Source organism: Vicia villosa, linkage group LG3 (assembly GCF_029867415.1).
Source record: "Vicia villosa cultivar HV-30 ecotype Madison, WI linkage group LG3, Vvil1.0, whole genome shotgun sequence".
NCBI lineage: Eukaryota > Viridiplantae > Streptophyta > Magnoliopsida > Fabales > Fabaceae > Vicia > Vicia villosa.
The window spans coordinates 178,289,962-178,309,651 of record NC_081182.1 but is presented as its reverse complement, the minus strand read 5'-3'; the positions used below and the strand labels follow the sequence as shown (position 1 = coordinate 178,309,651).

The following is a 19,690-nucleotide window of genomic DNA, read 5'->3' as shown; positions in this document are numbered from 1 at the left end:
GGGCATTGCGAAGCTAATGAGATGCTTTAACTGATGAATTGATAAATGGGCAGTAGCCAACTTTACTTTAAGAACTCAAATTAATTATTGATGATTGAAACATGGTATACGTATATGTGCTTATTCATATGACTATTGATGCATGTATTTATGTTGGTGATGGGATTATAATATCCAATGAATGATGTTGGTGTATAACATGTCGTAAATGATACATGCTGTGTGACTTACTGTTGAGTTGTCTTATATAATTAATACGTGGTGTGTAATGATGATAGATGTACGAAGTATGATGATGATGATTGGTGATTGTGAATATTAATATATTGTTAATATTAAAATGTTGGTTATGGTGGCAATTAACATTAATATGATGTGTATGTTAATTGTGATGATGTAATGTATGGATGTGAATGATTGAATGATGCTTATACATGTACATACTTGTTGTGACCTTATTGGTAAGAGGTGATAAGCGATGTTAAGCATCGGAATGATGATGATGTATAAAGATGTAAGTATGTGTCATGTGTGCATTATTCATAAATCATTTGCATTGGAAGGCTAATTCCCATTGTGCGGAGATTAGCGGGAAGTCATCGTGTGCCCATGTGGGGTGTGAGCGATGAGGCAGTAGTCGTGTGCCCATGTGGGGTGTGAGCGACTAGAGGGCAGTATCAAAGAGAGAAGTCCTGTGATATGATTCACGAATTTTTGGTACCACATGCATAGTGTCAGTCGAATCATATGCATTGGTTATAACATGATTGGATGAGATCCAGTGTTATGCCTTGGTGTGTTTTTACATGGTTGATGTATTAAAAAGATGTTGTTAATATGACTTGATCCTTGATGAAATTGATGAGTTGTGGGCCGATGTCCAATATTGTTGGATGATGCTTGCTTGTTGTAATAATTCCGATTATATGTATGATTGAGTGGATGATAATTACTATGAGATTTTATTGCTTATGATTGCATAATGCTTATTAATTCGAATGAAACTCACCCTTACTTTGATGATTTCAGATTAAGGATGTAGCGGCGTCTTGATTGGGTGAAGATAGCTTGTAAGCTAGCCCGTAGTTCGTGTCGAGTCATGCTCTGATTGTAACACTGGGGAACGATAGTTTAGAGACGAATTATTATGTCGGTCTTGTTGTTTTATGATTGTTTTAGAATAACTTGCATGGATAATGAATATGCAATGTTATGGATTATTGTCCGCTGTGTTGAACATGAATTGTAATTATGTTAAGTGGTTCCTCGTGTAGCATGACAAATGACTATGGTATTTTTCTGTTAAAGAAGTTGTGACATCCTTGTATTTCATGTTTACTCTGATTATTATTCTATTTTCCGCGGGGGTTTAGAAGGGTGTTACAATAGTGGTATCAGAGCATAGTCGGTCCTTGTGACCAGAGTCTTGTTGTTAATGTCCTTTCGGTATGCGACATGTGTGTGAAACACTGTCGGTACTCAGTGTGTTCTAACTGTTTGCCTGTAGAAGTGGGATTGAGACTAGTGGGGGAGAAGCTATGCTTCTCGGATATGTCTCAGATGCAAGATGTTAGAGTGATGCGTAGGGCAGCAGTACAAGAGTGTAGACTTATTGTTTTCTGAAGTGAAGGTGACTTGGGCTGAAGACTGTGGTCGTTATTCAGTTGGAGTGTCTCGGAGTAGATGATGGTTATTTCTGAGAAATGGAATTTCGAAGTTGTGATGCTTCAAGTGCTACTGACGTATTGTGATGTTGTCGTGTGAGTAGCCTATGTGAAAGGTCGCTGTCGGAGTAGTGATTAAAGAAAGTATTGACGTAGACCTTGTCGTAGGATTACTAGTAAGTAATTGAGATGATAGTAGAGGTTATCGATATTGTTGAGAAAGTTTCGAAGTGCGAGTAATGCAAAGAGACGAGTGTGATCTCAAGGATAAGAAGGTTGATGATGGCGTACATGAATTTGGTTTCAGGATGTTGTAGAAATCGAGTTTCAGCGATGAAACGTGTTGTTTAAGTTATAAGAAGTTTGGAAGCGAAGAGATGTGATGAGATAATGTTAATAATGAGATTAATTTGGAAAGGATGAGTTTTGGAGCAGAATTTCCATAAGCAAATCGCAGGAAGATTGCTGAATCGTTATGAAACTTCGAAAATTCATAACTGGAGTCCTGGACATCCGATTTGAGTTCCGTTTGAAGCGTCGGAAAGCTAAAGAGATGGAGTTTGTTATAAAAATGGTTGCAGCAGCTGTAACAATATTTAATTGTAACCGGGTGCTGTTGGAAAGAGGTGAAGTACGGTTACACTTGTCCTTAGAACTAGATTGTTCGTTGGTGCGGCATGGGATGTCAGTGTCAGAGTTAAACAGAATAAAGGAATAATGAGGAGGCTTGTTGAGAAGCAATCTTAGAGATTAAATGTGCCAATTGAGAAGTTTTGGAGATGTCGTATAGGGTTTTGTTGCATGGTGTCGGTATTGTATCTTGGATAACGATTGGAAACATTCATGTCTTGAGCTCTGAGTGTCAGATTAATGTACCGTTTGAATCCACGAAGAGGAGAGATTATGTTCTACATTGTGGAAGAGTTATAAATACGATAGACAGATCCTAAGAGGAGATATGATGATGTCGGTTAAAGAAGCATGAACAAGTGTTGAATAAGAATGCCTATTACCGCGATTGTTCGGAACGAAGTCGAGTAGAATATGTCGTTGATGAATAAGATGATCAGGATGATTTAAGTATTAATGGATTTGAGTGATGAGGGAATCAGTAGAAAAAAAAAAGCGACATAGACTTTGGAACCATTTGTGGTATATTGTGATGCGTCGTTGATGGGTTTGGATGGTGTATTGATGTAAAACCAGTAAGTCGTAACTTATGCGTCGGGACGATTGAAAGCGCAGGAAAGGAATTATCTGACTCATGATTTAGAATTGGCAGCCATGGTTTTGTTTGAAGTTGCGGTAACATTATTGGTATGGTTCAAGATTGCCCCTAAAAATGTCGATGCTGATGGTGAAAGAGTTGGATTTAATTGAACAATTCAGAGAATTAAGTTTGGTATGTGAAGGTGCTCCTACTAATGTTGGATTGGGTATGCTGAGACTGACTAATGGTATTCTTGACGAGATTAGAGAAAGTCAGAAAGCTGATGTTGAGTTGATCGATAAGTCGACCTTGAATTGCCAAGGTAAAGACGGTGAATTCAGAATTGTCGAGGATGGTGTAATGAGGTCTAGAAGTCGCAGTTGTGTTCCAGATGTTACCGAGCTGAAAAGGAATATTCTAGAAGAAGGACACCATAGAGAATTATTAGACTATGACAATGTTAATGAGTTTGGGTGCAAACTCGGAAAAGACACTATTATGTAGTAACAACGGTTTATGCTTAAATATGATTGTCGGCTACCTATTGACAAATTGAGGACTTGATCACCCTTAATCTCTTGTTGATAATAGGCGGAATCATATAGATGGTATAAGGTTGCTTGTTACCTTAATGGTATAAGATGTGATGAATGCTGAGATGTGAGAATGACCACTCACCATATTGTGGGAACTTATGAGGAAGTGATTATGAAGGAGTGCAAAGTATTGGACGGTGACTTAAGACGAGTAGTCGTAGTCGTACAGCGAAAGTATGATGTAAAGTGGTGTTATGAGTGCTACTCGTGAGCAGTGAGAATTAATATGTCGGGGTCCTACATGGGGAATATGTGTTTATCTATATGTTGGGTTTAGAATCTCGTGGAAGTAAGGATGTCGTGCCAAAGGATTATGACCTTTTGAATAATTGCCGAGATGATGGATATCCTTTTACGGTTGTACGTAGTTAACGAGTAGGTATTCGGAGAAGTTAAGAAGAAGAATTGATATTACATGATGCTATAATAATCTTGTGATGTTGTAAGGTATTGTGTGGATTTCTAATTGAAATGAAGGATTATACTCTACGAAGGACGAAGTGGATTTCATTCTTAGTGAAGAGTGGGACTCTGTTGAGCTATCTTGTAAGCAATGGTATATTGAGGATGATGAGCTATGTAATTATAACTACTGATGTGCACTCATTTCCATAGTTGGAATGTTTAATAGATGAAGTAAATCAGGAATTTGTTTTTGAGTGCGAGTAAGTATTGACGAGTGGTGAGTTAGAACCATGGATGGTAAAGAATGATTCTTGAACGAATGAGTAAAGAGGGCCAGAGTTGGGTATAACCTAGAAGTCTAATTGATAATGATGGTTGCAATGAGTAATCAGGATAGTGCAGAAAAAGCAGAATGTAGCGTGTTGGGTAATTCTGGTGTGACCTAAGAGGAGCCAGACAATTGGAATTCAATGGTATAGGAATATGAGTATTGAGTTCTTGAAGGAAGCAGTTGGTAAAGAGTGTAAGTATTACTTTATCGCTCAATTGGAAGAGTGTGCCTAAGGTTAGTACATGGGTAAATGGAATCCATTACTACAGTGTTGATCAGTTGTGATCATACCATGGATTGTGTAATTGTATTATTCAGTTATTGAGTGTATTGTATGGATCACACCTCGAAGTTTCATTGTTGTTAGCCGTTGGAATTATAGCGAGTGGTACATCTAGGGATGGTCAAAAGCAACGTAAGAGCTGAGATTGAATGCATGAGGTATGCTTATGTTGGTTATGTCAGATGAACTTGGAGGTTCGACTAAGAAAGTGTTAACTGAGAACAGGAAGGTCAGATGGAGGACTCCTATTTGGAACTATTCACTAGAAGTATGTTTTCGAGGACGAAAACTATTTTAGTGGGGGAGAGTTGTAACACCCCATATTTTCTAATTTTAATTTAATTGGAAATTAAATTATTAATTAGAGATAATTTAGTATTTGGTTGAATTATATGGAAAATGATGAGTTATTGGCATTGGGCCTAGAGTGGTGATTAGCAGAAGAGGGGGTGTTGACTAAGCAAGCCCATTATAATATTTTATTTTATTTTTCATAAAATAAAGGAATTGGGAAAAGAGGAGAGGAAAGGAGACAGACTCTGAGAAAGGGAGAACACGTGAAGTGAGAAGAGCCAAAGGGGAAGAAGATCTTCGAAGATTCGACTCTGAGGTAAGGGGGGATTCTTCGGGTTAGTATTCCTTATGTGATTATAGGTAGTATGATTGATTAGGATTGTTGTCTAGTTCAATCGTACGTGTCGGGTTTGGGACTTTGTTAGGTTTTGATGAATTGGTATGAACTACATGATTTTGTTGATGCTCATGTTATGTGTTGTTAATACTTGTATAAAATTTGTCTGAATTATGTGTTTATATGAAAATTGATGTTATATGTGTCATACGTTCTATGTACCTGAAATTGGGGAAAATGGGATAGGGAAATGCTGTCAAAATAGTGAATTTTGCTGTGCAGGTACGTAGGAACCGGTTCCCGTATGGGACGAACCGGTTCCCCCTTGTAAAAACAAAGAAGTATGGATTCTGGGCAGCTGGGAACCGGTTCCCATGTAGGGACAACCCGGTTCCCCATAGTAAAAATCCGAGGCGTGATTCTGGAGACTGCCAGGAACCGGTTCCCATGTAGGGACAACCCGGTTCCTGCAGCATTTTTCTAAAAATGTTTTATCTTTGAAAACTCATAACTTTTGATCTGAGTATCCGATTTATGTGCCGTTTTGGGCATTGCGAAGCTAATGAGATGCTTTAACTGATGAATTGATAAATGGGCAGTAGCCAACTTTACTTTAAGAACTCAAATTAATTATTGATGATTGAAACATGGTATACGTATATGTGCTTATTCATATGACTATTGATGCATGTATTTATGTTGGTGATGGGATTATAATATCCAATGAATGATGTTGGTGTATAACATGTCGTAAATGATACATGCTGTGTGACTTACTGTTGAGTTGTCTTATATAATTAATACGTGGTGTGTAATGATGATAGATGTACGAAGTATGATGATGATGATTGGTGATTGTGAATATTAATATATTGTTAATATTAAAATGTTGGTTATGGTGGCAATTAACATTAATATGATGTGTATGTTAATTGTGATGATGTAATGTATGGATGTGAATGATTGAATGATGCTTATACATGTACATACTTGTTGTGACCTTATTGGTAAGAGGTGATAAGCGATGTTAAGCATCGGAATGATGATGATGTATAAAGATGTAAGTATGTGTCATGTGTGCATTATTCATAAATCATTTGCATTGGAAGGCTAATTCCCATTGTGCGGAGATTAGCGGGAAGTCATCGTGTGCCCATGTGGGGTGTGAGCGATGAGGCAGTAGTCGTGTGCCCATGTGGGGTGTGAGCGACTAGAGGGCAGTATCAAAGAGAGAAGTCCTGTGATATGATTCACGAATTTTTGGTACCACATGCATAGTGTCAGTCGAATCATATGCATTGGTTATAACATGATTGGATGAGATCCAGTGTTATGCCTTGGTGTGTTTTTACATGGTTGATGTATTAAAAAGATGTTGTTAATATGACTTGATCCTTGATGAAATTGATGAGTTGTGGGCCGATGTCCAATATTGTTGGATGATGCTTGCTTGTTGTAATAATTCCGATTATATGTATGATTGAGTGGATGATAATTACTATGAGATTTTATTGCTTATGATTGCATAATGCTTATTAATTCGAATGAAACTCACCCTTACTTTGATGATTTCAGATTAAGGATGTAGCGGCGTCTTGATTGGGTGAAGATAGCTTGTAAGCTAGCCCGTAGTTCGTGTCGAGTCATGCTCTGATTGTAACACTGGGGAACGATAGTTTAGAGACGAATTATTATGTCGGTCTTGTTGTTTTATGATTGTTTTAGAATAACTTGCATGGATAATGAATATGCAATGTTATGGATTATTGTCCGCTGTGTTGAACATGAATTGTAATTATGTTAAGTGGTTCCTCGTGTAGCATGACAAATGACTATGGTATTTTTCTGTTAAAGAAGTTGTGACATCCTTGTATTTCATGTTTACTCTGATTATTATTCTATTTTCCGCGGGGGTTTAGAAGGGTGTTACAATAGTGGTATCAGAGCATAGTCGGTCCTTGTGACCAGAGTATTGTTGTTAATGTCCTTTCGGTATGCGACATGTGTGTGAAACACTGTCGGTACTCAGTGTGTTCTAACTGTTTGCCTGTAGAAGTGGGATTGAGACTAGTGGGGGAGAAGCTATGCTTCTCGGATATGTCTCAGATGCAAGATGTTAGAGTGATGCGTAGGGCAGCAGTACAAGAGTGTAGACTTATTGTTTTCTGAAGTGAAGGTGACTTGGGCTGAAGACTGTGGTCGTTATTCAGTTGGAGTGTCTCGGAGTAGATGATGGTTATTTCTGAGAAATGGAATTTCGAAGTTGTGATGCTTCAAGTGCTACTGACGTATTGTGATGTTGTCGTGTGAGTAGCCTATGTGAAAGGTCGCTGTCGGAGTAGTGATTAAAGAAAGTATTGACGTAGACCTTGTCGTAGGATTACTAGTAAGTAATTGAGATGATAGTAGAGGTTATCGATATTGTTGAGAAAGTTTCGAAGTGCGAGTAATGCAAAGAGACGAGTGTGATCTCAAGGATAAGAAGGTTGATGATGGCGTACATGAATTTGGTTTCAGGATGTTGTAGAAATCGAGTTTCAGCGATGAAACGTGTTGTTTAAGTTATAAGAAGTTTGGAAGCGAAGAGATGTGATGAGATAATGTTAATAATGAGATTAATTTGGAAAGGATGAGTTTTGGAGCAGAATTTCCATAAGCAAATCGCAGGAAGATTGCTGAATCGTTATGAAACTTCGAAAATTCATAACTGGAGTCCTGGACATCCGATTTGAGTTCCGTTTGAAGCGTCGGAAAGCTAAAGAGATGGAGTTTGTTATAAAAATGGTTGCAGCAGCTGTAACAATATTTAATTGTGACCGGGTGCTGTTGGAAAGAGGTGAAGTACGGTTACACTTGTCCTTAGAACTAGATTGTTCGTTGGTGCGGCATGGGATGTCAGTGTCAGAGTTAAACAGAATAAAGGAATAATGAGGAGGCTTGTTGAGAAGCAATCTTAGAGATTAAATGTGCCAATTGAGAAGTTTTGGAGATGTCGTATAGGGTTTTGTTGCATGGTGTCGGTATTGTATCTTGGATAACGATTGGAAACATTCATGTCTTGAGCTCTGAGTGTCAGATTAATGTACCGTTTGAATCCACGAAGAGGAGAGATTATGTTCTACATTGTGGAAGAGTTATAAATACGATAGACAGATCCTAAGAGGAGATATGATGATGTCGGTTAAAGAAGCATGAACAAGTGTTGAATAAGAATGCCTATTACCGCGATTGTTCGGAACGAAGTCGAGTAGAATATGTCGTTGATGAATAAGATGATCAGGATGATTTAAGTATTAATGGATTTGAGTGATGAGGGAATCAGTAGAAAAAAAAAAAGCGACATAGACTTTGGAACCATTTGTGTATATTGTGATGCGTCGTTGATGGGTTTGGATGGTGTATTGATGTAAAACCAGTAAGTCGTAACTTATGCGTCGGGACGATTGAAAGCGCAGGAAAGGAATTATCTGACTCATGATTTAGAATTGGCAGCCATGGTTTTGTTTGAAGTTGCGGTAACATTATTGGTATGGTTCAAGATTGCCCCTAAAAATGTCGATGCTGATGGTGAAAGAGTTGGATTTAATTGAACAATTCAGAGAATTAAGTTTGGTATGTGAAGGTGCTCCTACTAATGTTGGATTGGGTATGCTGAGACTGACTAATGGTATTCTTGACGAGATTAGAGAAAGTCAGAAAGCTGATGTTGAGTTGATCGATAAGTCGACCTTGAATTGCCAAGGTAAAGACGGTGAATTCAGAATTGTCGAGGATGGTGTAATGAGGTCTAGAAGTCGCAGTTGTGTTCCAGATGTTACCGAGCTGAAAAGGAATATTCTAGAAGAAGGACACCATAGAGAATTATTAGACTATGACAATGTTAATGAGTTTGGGTGCAAACTCGGAAAAGACACTATTATGTAGTAACAACGGTTTATGCTTAAATATGATTGTCGGCTACCTATTGACAAATTGAGGACTTGATCACCCTTAATCTCTTGTTGATAATAGGCGGAATCATATAGATGGAATAAGGTTGCTTGTTACCTTAATGGTATAAGATGTGATGAATGCTGAGATGTGAGAATGACCACTCACCATATTGTGGGAACTTATGAGGAAGTGATTATGAAGGAGTGCAAAGTATTGGACGGTGACTTAAGACGAGTAGTCGTAGTCGTACAGCGAAAGTATGATGTAAAGTGGTGTTATGAGTGCTACTCGTGAGCAGTGAGAATTAATATGTCGGGGTCCTACATGGGGAATATGTGTTTATCTATATGTTGGGTTTAGAATCTCGTGGAAGTAAGGATGTCGTGCCAAAGGATTATGACCTTTTGAATAATTGCCGAGATGATGGATATCCTTTTACGGTTGTACGTAGTTAACGAGTAGGTATTCGGAGAAGTTAAGAAGAAGAATTGATATTACATGATGCTATAATAATCTTGTGATGTTGTAAGGTATTGTGTGGATTTCTAATTGAAATGAAGGATTATACTCTACGAAGGACGAAGTGGATTTCATTCTTAGTGAAGAGTGGGACTCTGTTGAGCTATCTTGTAAGCAATGGTATATTGAGGATGATGAGCTATGTAATTATAACTACTGATGTGCACTCATTTCCATAGTTGGAATGTTTAATAGATGAAGTAAATCAGGAATTTGTTTTTGAGTGCGAGTAAGTATTGACGAGTGGTGAGTTAGAACCATGGATGGTAAAGAATGATTCTTGAACGAATGAGTAAAGAGGGCCAGAGTTGGGTATAACCTAGAAGTCTAATTGATAATGATGGTTGCAATGAGTAATCAGGATAGTGCAGAAAAAGCAGAATGTAGCGTGTTGGGTAATTCTGGTGTGACCTAAGAGGAGCCAGACAATTGGAATTCAATGGTATAGGAATATGAGTATTGAGTTCTTGAAGGAAGCAGTTGGTAAAGAGTGTAAGTATTACTTTATCGCTCAATTGGAAGAGTGTGCCTAAGGTTAGTACATGGGTAAATGGAATCCATTACTACAGTGTTGATCAGTTGTGATCATACCATGGATTGTGTAATTGTATTATTCAGTTATTGAGTGTATTGTATGGATCACACCTCGAAGTTTCATTGTTGTTAGCCGTTGGAATTATAGCGAGTGGTACATCTAGGGATGGTCAAAAGCAACGTAAGAGCTGAGATTGAATGCATGAGGTATGCTTATGTTGGTTATGTCAGATGAACTTGGAGGTTCGACTAAGAAAGTGTTAACTGAGAACAGGAAGGTCAGATGGAGGACTCCTATTTGGAACTATTCACTAGAAGTATGTTTTCGAGGACGAAAACTATTTTAGTGGGGGAGAGTTGTAACACCCCATATTTTCTAATTTTAATTTAATTGGAAATTAAATTATTAATTAGAGATAATTTAGTATTTGGTTGAATTATATGGAAAATGATGAGTTATTGGCATTGGGCCTAGAGTGGTGATTAGCAGAAGAGGGGGTGTTGACTAAGCAAGCCCATTATAATATTTTATTTTATTTTTCATAAAATAAAGGAATTGGGAAAAGAGGAGAGGAAAGGAGACAGACTCTGAGAAAGGGAGAACACGTGAAGTGAGAAGAGCCAAAGGGGAAGAAGATCTTCGAAGATTCGACTCTGAGGTAAGGGGGGATTCTTCGGGTTAGTATTCCTTATGTGATTATAGGTAGTATGATTGATTAGGATTGTTGTCTAGTTCAATCGTACGTGTCGGGTTTGGGACTTTGTTAGGTTTTGATGAATTGGTATGAACTACATGATTTTGTTGATGCTCATGTTATGTGTTGTTAATACTTGTATAAAATTTGTCTGAATTATGTGTTTATATGAAAATTGATGTTATATGTGTCATACGTTCTATGTACCTGAAATTGGGGAAAATGGGATAGGGAAATGCTGTCAAAATAGTGAATTTTGCTGTGCAGGTACGTAGGAACCGGTTCCCGTATGGGACGAACCGGTTCCCCCTTGTAAAAACAAAGAAGTATGGATTCTGGGCAGCTGGGAACCGGTTCCCATGTAGGGACAACCCGGTTCCCCATAGTAAAAATCCGAGGCGTGATTCTGGAGACTGCCAGGAACCGGTTCCCATGTAGGGACAACCCGGTTCCTGCAGCATTTTTCTAAAAATGTTTTATCTTTGAAAACTCATAACTTTTGATCTGAGTATCCGATTTATGTGCCGTTTTGGGCATTGCGAAGCTAATGAGATGCTTTAACTGATGAATTGATAAATGGGCAGTAGCCAACTTTACTTTAAGAACTCAAATTAATTATTGATGATTGAAACATGGTATACGTATATGTGCTTATTCATATGACTATTGATGCATGTATTTATGTTGGTGATGGGATTATAATATCCAATGAATGATGTTGGTGTATAACATGTCGTAAATGATACATGCTGTGTGACTTACTGTTGAGTTGTCTTATATAATTAATACGTGGTGTGTAATGATGATAGATGTACGAAGTATGATGATGATGATTGGTGATTGTGAATATTAATATATTGTTAATATTAAAATGTTGGTTATGGTGGCAATTAACATTAATATGATGTGTATGTTAATTGTGATGATGTAATGTATGGATGTGAATGATTGAATGATGCTTATACATGTACATACTTGTTGTGACCTTATTGGTAAGAGGTGATAAGCGATGTTAAGCATCGGAATGATGATGATGTATAAAGATGTAAGTATGTGTCATGTGTGCATTATTCATAAATCATTTGCATTGGAAGGCTAATTCCCATTGTGCGGAGATTAGCGGGAAGTCATCGTGTGCCCATGTGGGGTGTGAGCGATGAGGCAGTAGTCGTGTGCCCATGTGGGGTGTGAGCGACTAGAGGGCAGTATCAAAGAGAGAAGTCCTGTGATATGATTCACGAATTTTTGGTACCACATGCATAGTGTCAGTCGAATCATATGCATTGGTTATAACATGATTGGATGAGATCCAGTGTTATGCCTTGGTGTGTTTTTACATGGTTGATGTATTAAAAAGATGTTGTTAATATGACTTGATCCTTGATGAAATTGATGAGTTGTGGGCCGATGTCCAATATTGTTGGATGATGCTTGCTTGTTGTAATAATTCCGATTATATGTATGATTGAGTGGATGATAATTACTATGAGATTTTATTGCTTATGATTGCATAATGCTTATTAATTCGAATGAAACTCACCCTTACTTTGATGATTTCAGATTAAGGATGTAGCGGCGTCTTGATTGGGTGAAGATAGCTTGTAAGCTAGCCCGTAGTTCGTGTCGAGTCATGCTCTGATTGTAACACTGGGGAACGATAGTTTAGAGACGAATTATTATGTCGGTCTTGTTGTTTTATGATTGTTTTAGAATAACTTGCATGGATAATGAATATGCAATGTTATGGATTATTGTCCGCTGTGTTGAACATGAATTGTAATTATGTTAAGTGGTTCCTCGTGTAGCATGACAAATGACTATGGTATTTTTCTGTTAAAGAAGTTGTGACATCCTTGTATTTCATGTTTACTCTGATTATTATTCTATTTTCCGCGGGGGTTTAGAAGGGTGTTACAATAGTGGTATCAGAGCATAGTCGGTCCTTGTGACCAGAGTATTGTTGTTAATGTCCTTTCGGTATGCGACATGTGTGTGAAACACTGTCGGTACTCAGTGTGTTCTAACTGTTTGCCTGTAGAAGTGGGATTGAGACTAGTGGGGGAGAAGCTATGCTTCTCGGATATGTCTCAGATGCAAGATGTTAGAGTGATGCGTAGGGCAGCAGTACAAGAGTGTAGACTTATTGTTTTCTGAAGTGAAGGTGACTTGGGCTGAAGACTGTGGTCGTTATTCAGTTGGAGTGTCTCGGAGTAGATGATGGTTATTTCTGAGAAATGGAATTTCGAAGTTGTGATGCTTCAAGTGCTACTGACGTATTGTGATGTTGTCGTGTGAGTAGCCTATGTGAAAGGTCGCTGTCGGAGTAGTGATTAAAGAAAGTATTGACGTAGACCTTGTCGTAGGATTACTAGTAAGTAATTGAGATGATAGTAGAGGTTATCGATATTGTTGAGAAAGTTTCGAAGTGCGAGTAATGCAAAGAGACGAGTGTGATCTCAAGGATAAGAAGGTTGATGATGGCGTACATGAATTTGGTTTCAGGATGTTGTAGAAATCGAGTTTCAGCGATGAAACGTGTTGTTTAAGTTATAAGAAGTTTGGAAGCGAAGAGATGTGATGAGATAATGTTAATAATGAGATTAATTTGGAAAGGATGAGTTTTGGAGCAGAATTTCCATAAGCAAATCGCAGGAAGATTGCTGAATCGTTATGAAACTTCGAAAATTCATAACTGGAGTCCTGGACATCCGATTTGAGTTCCGTTTGAAGCGTCGGAAAGCTAAAGAGATGGAGTTTGTTATAAAAATGGTTGCAGCAGCTGTAACAATATTTAATTGTGACCGGGTGCTGTTGGAAAGAGGTGAAGTACGGTTACACTTGTCCTTAGAACTAGATTGTTCGTTGGTGCGGCATGGGATGTCAGTGTCAGAGTTAAACAGAATAAAGGAATAATGAGGAGGCTTGTTGAGAAGCAATCTTAGAGATTAAATGTGCCAATTGAGAAGTTTTGGAGATGTCGTATAGGGTTTTGTTGCATGGTGTCGGTATTGTATCTTGGATAACGATTGGAAACATTCATGTCTTGAGCTCTGAGTGTCAGATTAATGTACCGTTTGAATCCACGAAGAGGAGAGATTATGTTCTACATTGTGGAAGAGTTATAAATACGATAGACAGATCCTAAGAGGAGATATGATGATGTCGGTTAAAGAAGCATGAACAAGTGTTGAATAAGAATGCCTATTACCGCGATTGTTCGGAACGAAGTCGAGTAGAATATGTCGTTGATGAATAAGATGATCAGGATGATTTAAGTATTAATGGATTTGAGTGATGAGGGAATCAGTAGAAAAAAAAAAAGCGACATAGACTTTGGAACCATTTGTGTATATTGTGATGCGTCGTTGATGGGTTTGGATGGTGTATTGATGTAAAACCAGTAAGTCGTAACTTATGCGTCGGGACGATTGAAAGCGCAGGAAAGGAATTATCTGACTCATGATTTAGAATTGGCAGCCATGGTTTTGTTTGAAGTTGCGGTAACATTATTGGTATGGTTCAAGATTGCCCCTAAAAATGTCGATGCTGATGGTGAAAGAGTTGGATTTAATTGAACAATTCAGAGAATTAAGTTTGGTATGTGAAGGTGCTCCTACTAATGTTGGATTGGGTATGCTGAGACTGACTAATGGTATTCTTGACGAGATTAGAGAAAGTCAGAAAGCTGATGTTGAGTTGATCGATAAGTCGACCTTGAATTGCCAAGGTAAAGACGGTGAATTCAGAATTGTCGAGGATGGTGTAATGAGGTCTAGAAGTCGCAGTTGTGTTCCAGATGTTACCGAGCTGAAAAGGAATATTCTAGAAGAAGGACACCATAGAGAATTATTAGACTATGACAATGTTAATGAGTTTGGGTGCAAACTCGGAAAAGACACTATTATGTAGTAACAACGGTTTATGCTTAAATATGATTGTCGGCTACCTATTGACAAATTGAGGACTTGATCACCCTTAATCTCTTGTTGATAATAGGCGGAATCATATAGATGGAATAAGGTTGCTTGTTACCTTAATGGTTCAACCATTACAGGATCAGGTGGCGGTTCAGCGTCGGGAAGGGGTGTGGGAACCTGCTGTTTGTGTTTTCTGACATATACATGACCTGGTTTATAGCGTTCTATAGATTGAGGCATAATAGAAAACTTAGGAAGAGTAACAATATCATTCATGACAGGAGAAACACATGGAAACATAAACTGATTATCAAAAAATGTCACATTCCTAGAAATACGAAAACGATGGTTAGTGACATCATAACACACAAATCCCTTATGAGAATGACTATACCCCATAAATGCACATTGAACAGACTGCGCTCCAAGCTTATGCCTTTCAAATGGAGGTAAGTGAACAAAACAAACACATCCAAAGGTATGTAAATCATTATAATTAGGCTGAATTTTAAAAAGACGAAAAAAAGGAGAATCGAGATCAATAACCGTAGAAGGAAGACGATTGATCAAGAAGACAGCTGTGGAAAGAGCCTCCACCCAAAATCGGGGTGGTACAAAAGCTTGAAGAAGTAAAGTGCGTGTCACATCAAGCAAATGACGATTCTTGCGTTCTGCCATCCCATTTTGTTGGGGGGTATTGGGACAAGATCGTTGAGACAAAATGCCTTTTTGTTGAAGAAATTCTTGAAACTCACGAGACATGTACTCACCACCAGAATCAGAGCGAAAAATTTTAACACTTTCATGAAATTGAGTTTCAACATATGTCAGAAATTTCTTAAACATAGAAAACACTTCAGATTTAGACCGAAGAAAATATATCCAAGTAAAACGACTATAATCATCAATAAATGTGACAAAATATTTATAGCGAGCATGAGAAACTACAGGAGACATACCCCATACATCACTATGAATCATTTCAAAACAAGAGGAAGCCCGATAAGCACCAGACGGAAAAGGAAGTGTTTTACTTTTAGCTAATTTGCAAACAGAACATGAAAGAGAGGCATTAGAAACAACATTTTTATTTCCCAACAAACCATTTTTAAATAAATGAGATAAAACAGCAGAGTTTGGATGACCCAATTTTCTATGCCAGTCCTCATAAGAATTCAAGACATTATTACAAGCAAGAGATAAATGACTAGAAATAAACTGAAGTGGAAACAGTCTTCCCACTTTAGGCCCCTTCGCAACCACCTTCCCCGACACCTGTTCCTGCACAAGGCAACCATCACGAGAAAAATTTACATTACAATTATTATCAACCAATTGACCAACAGATAATAAATTGGAAGCAAGTCCAGGTGATACAAACACATCCCGAAAATCAGAGTTGAGGTCACCAACATTAGTGATAGAGAGAGCATTACCATCCGCAATTTGAATTTTCTGATTACCATGGTAAGAATGTAAATTGTGCAAGTATTCAGAAGAGGCTGTCATGTGATTGGATGCACCAGAATCAAGAAACCACGGGCAGGAAACATTCGAAGACTTACCCTGAATTCCCAAGGTTGAAAGAGCGGAAAGTACCATCTGTTGGATTGTTTCAGGTTGGAGAGCACCACCATTAGATGGATTGGTGATGGAAGGACCAACTGCAGAGCTTGTACTAGCAGGAAATGCTTGCACCGACCGTTGTGCTGATCGTGGAGGACGAGTGGGACAATCAGAGATAATATGGCCCCGCTGCTTGCAATAATTACAAAACTTCTTACTGCAACTCTGAGCAAAATGTCCAAATTGTTTGCAAGAGAAACATTGGACATGTCGAATATCACGACCTTTACCTCTACCCTGAGGAGCATATGCAAACATAGAAGACTCAGAAATGACAACATCATGAGACATGGATCTTTGAGTAGCAAGACGTTGTTCCTCTCTGAGAAGTTCACCGACACATGTATCTAAAGAAGGAACAGGATTCCTATTCAGCAAGGCACCTCTGACAACCTCAAATTCTGCACGAAGCTTCATGAGAAATTGATCTCGCCTACTAGTATTATAGACCTCTTGGACATCCGCGAGAGAACTCTTGGGTACCTCAGCATGTATAATCGCAGAGTGTTCTGTCCACAAATTCAAAAAACCAGAATAATATTCTTGAACAGACAGATTGCCTTGTTTGTAATTGGCAATGTCTAGCTCCAACTGAAAACGTTTGGCCGCATTATCTAGGTTATAGATACGCTTCAAGTAGTTCCACATTTCTTGAGCAGTTGAAAAAGATCGCAAATTATTAATCATGTGAGGATCAATAGTACCGAGAATCCAAGTGATAATCTGAGCATCTTCTATTTCCCATGCATCTAAGTCAGTTGTCTCTAACGGTGCCAAAGAGACATCGTCCAAGTGACTCCATAATCCTTTCCCTTTGACATACATCCGAAAATGAAATTCCCAAACAAGATAATTCTTTCCGGTAAAACGAACACAAATATGATCTCTCTCTTTTTTGGAAGTCATAATATCAGAGATGACTTAAGAACAATTTTGTTAACGTAACAATTTTGTTAACGTGAAACAAGAAACACCAACAGAACACTGAAGAATACTTGCCGACACCAAATCAAAACCCTAATTCAGAATACTTGCCGAACACGATCAAAGCAAACACGATTTGCAAACAAGGAGGAATAACAAAATTGTAACTTATGAGCACTACCAGAAACACGATTGTAAGCACCAGAGATTAGAATCGCAATCTTGGAAGAGATTACCGAGAACCGAGATGATTTCAATTACCGAGAAACGAGATCTACCGAGATGATTTCAAGAGCGACCCAGTGGGGTGTCGCTGAATAAAGCCAAGATTAACCTAAGACTCACAGGTTTGATCGAAAACCTACTGATACCATGTTAATAATTCTTGGCTTCATACTTTCTCATTATTATTTCTCGTATATATAAAGGTTACAGGGCTATATCGGTAATTACACTAAATAAATACATTTAAACTAATTCCTATTCACAGTAACGACTTGAGTTTGGGCGCGTTAATAATCTCAAGGTTTTGGAGAGAAGTGAGATGTTGAAGCCACCTCTCATCAATGCTTGTATCATTAAGACCACAAATGCATAGTTTCACAAGCGTTTTAGGTAGCAATGGCCCCATCAGTGTTTTCACAATATCATCGCCGTTAATTCGCAACTCCGAGAGACAAGTGAGATGTTCCCAAGTTGGCTCATTATTCCACATAATCCCACCAACAGAGCCAACAGATAGTTTCTGTATCCTGCTAGGTAACTCGTCTATGACAAAAGATTGAAGATTTGGTAGATTATCAATTTCCATTTCTTGAAGTCCAGCTAGATTGTTCATTGCTTCTGGCAATGAAAGAAGTTTCTCACACTTCCAGAGTGCAATATAAACAAGGTTTGGAGTTGCCAATTCACCTGGGGGAAATGACTCCAGTTCATTACAATCCCATATTTTGATGCTTCTAAGAAATGAGAGACTCTTTTCCGACTCGTCTTCTGCACTTAATATCGATTTCAAATTTATACAACCTTCAATAAGCAGACTCTTGAGGACAGGGAGAGTGCCTAAGGTAAATGATATCATTGAATTACAACTATAAGATATTTTCAATTCCTCAAGCGATGCATAATTATGCAAGTTATCGTGAGGAAGGAATTCTAGATTCTCACAATTACTGATTATGAGAAGTTTCAAGGTTTTTGGTAGACCGGTTATTGGGAACGACATCAGAGATGGAAAACCGTCTATAGTCAGTTGTTGAAGAGAATTAAGAGGGAACATTAGTTGCCCAAATACATGATCAGATAATGGAATTGATTGCACCAATAAAGGACATTCTCTTAACTCAAGTTCAGTTAAGAAAGGAAATTTTTCAGTTATGTTTCCGGCTATTAGTTTCGGGCACTTTCTTAGCGATAAAGTTTTTAGATTAGGAAACGTTGTAGTCGTATCTCCAATCAAGTCCCATTCCTTCCACTCTTCCATATTCTCAAAGTGTAGACTCTGCAAAGAGGGAAATGGTTGAAATGAAGAACCACCACTTCCATAGAACTCAATACCAATTGTCTCCACTGATTGCATCCCTTCAATAATGAGTTCTTTCAAATAACCCAATTTTCCAAGGGGCGGAAGCCATAAACAATCATTACAATTCGAGATTCTTAAATACACCATGTTGCCAAATAAAGAATCACCTAACCATTTTGGAAAGCTGATTCCACCATAGCCTTTGATGGTGAGACTTTTCAAATTCGTTGAGGGTTGCAACTTTTCAAGTACAAGAATTTGTGAATCTAAAAAAGTACTACCAAGATCCCATTCCAAAGATAACTCGTCTATTTGTTCTTTCATCTTTATATTGGCTCGATCTACTTCAATGGGGTCATTAACATTTTGTAGCTGGGAGATTGAAAGTTTTCCACGTAGGTGGGGAAGTTTTCCTAGCTCTACAATATTCAATCCACCATTATGTTTGCAGACAACAAAGTCGGACAAAGTGTGGAGATTTTCTAGTTTGGCTATTTGTACGGGCATCTCTCTCAATGCGGTGTTACTAACGTCAAGGTACCGCAGATTAATCAATTTTCCCATGTCCTCCGGCAATTCAAAGAACCTTATACAGCCTGCCAACAACAAGAACTGCAGATGGTAAAGCTTGCATGTTTCAGAAGGGAGCCTTTCAATATTAGTGTGAGAAAGATTTAAGTACCGCAGGTCTAACAAATTTCCAATAGAATTGGGAACCTTGGTGATACTCTTGTAGCTTGACAGAGACAGCATGCGTAATTGTTTCATTTTTGGCAGCAAGTCATGCACTACCTTGTTTGATAGCAAACCAAGAGGCAGTTGTTCTTGTAATGGGAATGCTAGAAAGGTACGCAAACCTTTTACTCCGTATAATTTATCAAATTTGTCATATGACAT

General features: G+C 38.2%; 1 protein-coding gene across 1 annotated transcript; it reads right to left on the bottom strand.

The window, feature by feature from the left end:
• Positions 1-17,752: 17,752 nt before the first annotated feature.
• LOC131659448 (putative disease resistance protein At3g14460) lies at positions 17,753-19,690 on the bottom strand. Its single transcript, XM_058928637.1, has one exon. It carries the CDS (start codon positions 19,688-19,690, stop codon positions 17,753-17,755), a length of 1,938 nt encoding a protein of 645 aa, XP_058784620.1.

Coding starts and splice junctions, on each gene's coding strand:
- LOC131659448 (XM_058928637.1), bottom strand. CDS start 19,690: ATGTCATATGACAAATTTGATAAATTATACGGAGTAAAAGGTTTGCGT.